Source organism: Mauremys mutica, chromosome 1 (genome assembly GCF_020497125.1).
Source record: "Mauremys mutica isolate MM-2020 ecotype Southern chromosome 1, ASM2049712v1, whole genome shotgun sequence".
Classification (NCBI taxonomy): domain Eukaryota; kingdom Metazoa; phylum Chordata; order Testudines; family Geoemydidae; genus Mauremys; species Mauremys mutica.
Genome location: NC_059072.1, coordinates 367888992 through 367895295, shown reverse-complemented (window position 1 = coordinate 367895295; position 6304 = coordinate 367888992). Strand labels below are relative to the sequence as shown.

Here is a 6304-nt window from a genome sequence, read left to right as displayed (position 1 = left end):
CCCTTACTGGCTGTGGAAGTTGGAGGGAGGGATATGGAGATGATCCAGCAAGTGACAAGGGAGGGGAAGAGACGAGAGGATCGAGCGATAGAGAGGGCCTGCAGGGAAGAGGCAGAACAGGCATTGGCCATCTTGGAAGGAGTGGCAAAGGGGAGGTCTTGGGGGTCCAGTTACAAGCAATAAGAAAGGTGACAACTTCATGAGTTGTTCATAGACCGATTCCCCAGATTGTCATGCTAACACAGCACCGTACATTCAGTAAAGTGTTTAATGCCCTTTGACAGCACAGTCAGTGATTCAGGGAAGAGGGCCCAGGACTATGTCACCAACCAGCTCTGCACGGAGCTCGGTCTGAAAATCTGAGCACCAGGAGGGAACTTTAGGTCCTTCTAGGAGTAAATAGTGAGAGCAGCCTGTCCCGGATCTGTTTGGTCCTCACTCCGTAAATGATGGGGTGTATCATGGAGGGCACCAGAAGGTACACATTGGCCATGAGAATGAGCAAATACAGGGGCATAGTGTTATCAAACCGGTGCATGACAAAGGAGAAGACAAATGTTATGTAAGAGGTAAAAATGGCACAAAGGTGGGAGCTGCAGGTCCCAAAAGTCTTGAGCCGGGAGTCCTTTGTGGGAAGGCTGAAGATAGCCCTGAGGATCGGGATATAGGACACAGCAATAAAAAACACATTCATACCTGGAGTAAAGACTGTCACAGAGAGGCTGTAGTTAGTACTGAGGCGGATGTCAGCGCAGGCCAGATTCACCACAGATATGTGCTTGCAGTACGTGTGGGGGATGATGTTGGTCTTGCAATATGGCCACCGACTCGCCAACAAAGGATATGGCAGTACGAGTAAGCAGCCACGCAGCACCAAGGCCAGGCCAATCTTCACCACCACGCGGTTTGTCAGGATGGTGGAATGTCTCAGGGGATGGCAGATGGCCACATAGCGATCAAAAGCCATGGCCAGAAAAATCCCTGATTCCATTGTTGCAAAGCAGTGAATGAAGTACATCTGGATGAGGCACGCAATGAAATCGATCTCCCTGGAATTGAACCACAAGATGCTCAGCATTTTGGGCAGGATGGACTTCGACATGCTCAGCTCGGTGATGGCCAGCATGCAGAGGAAATAGTACATGGGCTTATGGAGGCTCCGCTCTCTCTTGACAATGAACAGGATGGTGAAGTTCCCCAAGATGGCTATGGCGTACATGGTGCAGAAGGGGATGGAGATCCAGACATGGGCCCTCTCCAGGCCAGGAATGCCCAGCAGGATGAAGGTGGAGGGGTTTGTGAAGTAAGTTGTGTTGGAATCTGGCATGGAGCAGGGGAAAAGGTGTCCAACTGTGAGGCAGAACGGTGTTTCATGTATGTACCATATGTTTTATTGACTTCCTGAATGTGCCCAGGCCCTCGGGTGATGGTCACAGTAGAAAGGCCTGGATGGAGAAACAATGTTAATATGAGACACTACATGCACTACTGAACAGTGTTGTCATGGATGAAGTAGATTAGTGGCTCTTCAGACACTGTTTTTTTTTTTATTATTCAGAGAAATGAATTATTAACAACTGACCTTAATAGGCGCCCACAGCAAACAGGATTGTGGATACTGGTTATCCCTCATCATTTCTTAATGCAATGAAATCCAGGCTAGAGAATCCATACTGTAGAGATTTCCCCATTAACATGGTTGCTAAACATCTGACATTGGAAAATAACCAAACCTTTGTCTAGTCATGTGGCAGGGGAAACATTCCAGCTAGAAAACACCTCAGGGAAAAGACCTGGGCTCTACGGAAACACTGGCTCATTCCCAGTAGTGGGCAAAACAAAGACAATGTTCGGATGCCTAAGGAATGGGATGGACACTAACCTGCTCTGGAAACGCACTCTGTTTTTTTCACCCAATCTCTATAAAGAATAGAGCAGCTAAAAAGGAAGTTTCTGATACAGTCTATGAGAAGGTGGGAGACTGTCCTAGTGCAACATACTGAAAATCTGGGACAGTTTAGTTTAGAGAAGAGACAAACAAGGGACCATATGATAGAGGAGAGGAAAATAAAGAATGGAGCTTATTACATTCAAATAGACAAAGAGAGAACAGTTCCCAAGCAATAATATCTATAGACGCTTCGTGTTTAAAAGTGTTATTTCCCCTAAAATGAGGCAAATTATGAGTGAAACGGATTTGGGGGGAGGAAATGGAGACAGAAAAATGGAAATGAAAGTTATGAGTTTGTTAGAGGAATTCATTAGGCAGCTAAAAAGCCAGAATTTCACAGTGAAAAAAGTGGATAACTTTGACTAAAAAGCTGGCTCAGTGAGAAAGAGGAGGCAGTAACTGGGGTGGGGAGGGGAGCGGGAAAAATACAAATTGGATGTTATGTAAACTGGAAAGGATTGTTAAAGTGATTCAGGAAAACTCAATGTTTGACAGAGCTACATATCACAAAAAAAAAGGTTATTAAGAATATTAAGAAGAAAAAAAATCTCAGAAATGTTTTACAGCAATTATGAGAGGGAGAAAGTAAATTTGTTATTGTTGCAGAAAATGTAGATGTATTCAAGAAATAATGTTGCTCTGCATTCGGAAGCAAGCAGAAGTCGGTATTCAAATCACCCATGAGGTGACGGAACACTTTCCACTCCATTAGAAGTCAAGGTGGATTTTAAACAGAATTCATAGTGGAACCACAGACTTATCAACACAATAATTACGAACTGACAAATCGACCACACATCTCGTATGGAATCAGAAATATGCAATCAGGCACCAGTGTTAAACATAATGTATTTAGAATAGGGAAGTAAACAAGAAGATTTCAGAAGGTTAGGAAACAATAGAAAAACTGATATGGGATTAATTTAAAATAAAAGTCTAGGATTATAATTAATGCCATTCAACAGTTAGGTTTATGGAAAAAGAGTCTTGTCAAATAAATTTGACTTTATCCTTTAATGAGAGTGCACATTTGGTTGATCAAGGAAACCGTGCAGATGCAATAAACTTTGATTTCTACGAGGCATTTGGTTTAATATTGGAAAATACACCAATTAAAAATGAACACAGTGCAATATCAGTAGAGCATTGGTAAAATGGATATAATCTGGCAAACTAACCGATCTCAGAAAGCAGTCATCAATGGGCCATTGTCAGTGAATGGGGTGAGTGGGATTCTGCAGGGATCAGTTCTAGGGCCGATGCTATCTCTCTTTGTCATATGACTCCAGATCTGTCTGCCTACTATGTACCCATACATCCTGGGCATTTACAGAGTACCAGACCCTATGGAGATCTCTGTAATCAAGTACAATTTCAAAATATACAAAAATACACAGAGCAGACAATTCCTCTCTGACAAAGTGGAGAGCCCCAGGGTTCTCATCTCCCCTTGGGAATGTCCCTTAATTGTTGTTTACTTCTAAAGCTATAAGAATAACACAAATGCGCAGAAAGGCCTGTCTCCAGCCTGTTTACATCCAGATGCTGCTAATCCCCTAGAGGCTGAGTGAACCCCACTGGGATTGCACAGAGCTATATTATAAATGATGCACACCCCTGTATCGGCTCTCGGTGTGGGATGCTGCTGCAGATGCTGGAGTGGGAAAGGTGTGGGACTCGGCTACCTGCAGGGGATTCCCAGGGAAGACACTTCCATCTCAGGATTCACAGGTACCCATTTTTTACATAGGAGCACACCTGCTCGACAAACCCAGTGTAACATGTATGTGATTGGATAGAGAGTAAGTCTGTGTCCTTTCTGCTCCTCACATCCATTAAACTGGCCATGGCCCCTGCCACAGGGATGGAGTTTTCTCTAGTATTACAGGGCAAAAGGTCGCACCTTGCTGGGCCCTCAGGCTCGCTGGTGGATGCCAGACTTGAGGTGGCTGCATTTCAGTGGCACATTGGATCCTTCAGGATTGAAGATGTTACTAGAAGTACAAGACAAGGCCAAATTCTGAGGCCCTGACCCATAGTATCCTCAGTCCCCAGTGAGAACACCCCCTTGGAGTCAGAACTGAGTAAAGATCTCTGGAGCCAGCTGTGTGTTAATGCAGAGAGACTGTCACCTCCTCCTCTTGCATGTGTGGATTGTGGGGGCACTGTAGTCTGATAGTTATGTGCTGGAAATAGGGTGACCAGATATCCCGATTTTTTGGGGCAGTCTCGATATTTAGGGATTTTTTCCTAATATAGGCACCTCTTGTCCGCCACATGTATCCTGATTTTCAACACTTTCTATCTGGTCACCATAGCTGGAAATCATGGAGGTGCTAAGGCTCCTCAATGGAACAATTATAAGAATTTTTCAACATGGGCATGACGTCTTGTCTCCAGACCTAATTCTCCAATTCAGAGTAACTGTTATGCCTCAAAAAGAACAGGAGTACTTGTGGCACCTTAAAGACTAACAAATTTATTTTAGCATGAGATTTCGTGGGCTACAGCACACTTCTTCGGATGCATAGAATGGAACACACAGACAGGAGATATTTATACATACAGAGAACATGAAAAGGTGGAAGTATGCATACCAACAGGAAGAGTCTAATCAATTGAGATGAGCTATCATCAGCAGGAGGATACACATTACAAGGAGGCTGTGGAAAAATTGGAAAGAGTCCAGTAGAGGGCAACAAAAATGATTAGGGGGCTGGAGCACATGATTTATGAGAAAGCAGCAAAGAATCCTGTGGCACCTTATAGACTAACAGACGTTTTAGAGCATGAGCTTTCGTGGGTGAATACCCACTTTGTAGGATGCAAGTAGTGGAAATTTCCAGGGGCAGGTATATATATGCAGACAAGAAGCAAGCTAGAGATAATGAGGTTAGTTGAATGAGGGAGGATGAGGCCCTCTTCTAGCAGCTGAGGTGTGAAAACCAAGGGAGGAGAAACTGGTTCTGTAGTTGGCAAGCCATTCACAGTCTTTGTTTAATCCTGAGCTGATGGTGTCAAATTTGCAGATGAACTGAAGTTCAGCAGTTTCTCTTTAAAGTCTGGTCCTGAAGTTTTTTTGCTGCAGGATGGCCACCTTAAGATCTGCTATTGTGTGGCCAGGGAGGTAGAAGTGTTCTCTTACAGGTTTTTGTATATTGCCATTCCTAATATCTGATTTGTGTCCATTTATCCTTTTATGTAGAGACTGTCCAGTTAGGCCGATGTACATAGCAGAGGGGCATTGCTGGCATATGATGGCGTATATTACATTGGTGGACGTGCAGGTGAATGAACTGGTGATGGTGTGGCTGATCTGGTTAGGTCCTGTGATGGTGTCGCTGGTGTAGATATGTGGGTAGAGTTGTCATCGAGATTTGTTGCATGGATTGGTTCCTGAGCTAGAGTTACTATGGTGCACTGTACAATTACTGGTGAGAATATGCTTCAGTCTGGCAGGTTTTCTGTGGGCGAGGACCGGCCTGCCATCCAAGGCCTGTGAAAGTGTGGGATGATTTTCCAGGATGGGTTGTAGATCCCTGATGATGCGTTGGAGGGGTCTGAGTTGGAGACTGTATGTGATGGCCAGTGGAGTCCTGTTGGTTTCTTTCTTGGTTTTGTCCTGCAGTAGGAGGCTTCTGGGTACACATCTGGCTCTGTTGATCTGTTTCCTTATTTCCTCGTGCGGGTATTGTAGTTTTGATTATGCTTGGTGGAGATTTTGTAGGTGTTGGTCTCTGTCTGAGGGGTTAGTGCAGATGCGGTTGTACCTCAGTGCTTGGCTGTAGACAATGGATCGTGTGGTGTGCCTGGGTCGGAAGCTGGATACATGAAGGTAGGCATAGCGGTCGATAGGTTTTCGGTATAGGGTGGTGTTAATGTGACCATCACTTATTTGCACCATGGTGTCTAGGAAGTGGACCTCCCGTGGAGATTGGTCCAGGCTGAGGTTGATGGTGGGGTGGAAGCTGCTGAAATCGTGGTGGAATTTTTCCAGAGTCTCCTTCCCATGGGTCCAGATGATGAAGATGTCATCAATGTAGCGTAGGTAGAGAAGGGGCGTGAGTGGACGGGAGCTGAGGAAGCGTTGTTCCAGGTCGGCCATAAAAATATTGGCATATTGTGGGGCCATAGCGATGCCACTGATGTGGAGATATATATTGTCATCAAATTTGAAATAGTTGTGTGTGAGGATAAAGGCACAGTGCTCAGCAACCAGTTGTGCTGTGGCATCATCAGGGATACTGTTCCTGACTGCTTGTATTCCATCAGTGTGTGGGATGTTTGTGTAGAGAGCCTCTACATCCATAGTGGCTAGGATGGTGTTTTCTGGAAGATCACCAATGCATTGTA

General features: G+C 44.8%; 1 protein-coding gene across 1 annotated transcript; it reads right to left on the bottom strand.

Moving 5' to 3' along the window:
• Nucleotides 1-379: 379 nt before the first annotated feature.
• On the bottom strand, nt 380-1327 carry LOC123376155 (olfactory receptor 52E4-like). The gene has a single exon (XM_045027958.1). It carries the CDS (start codon nt 1325-1327, stop codon nt 380-382), a length of 948 nt encoding a protein of 315 aa, XP_044883893.1.
• Between the last annotated feature and the right edge of the window lie 4977 nt (nt 1328-6304).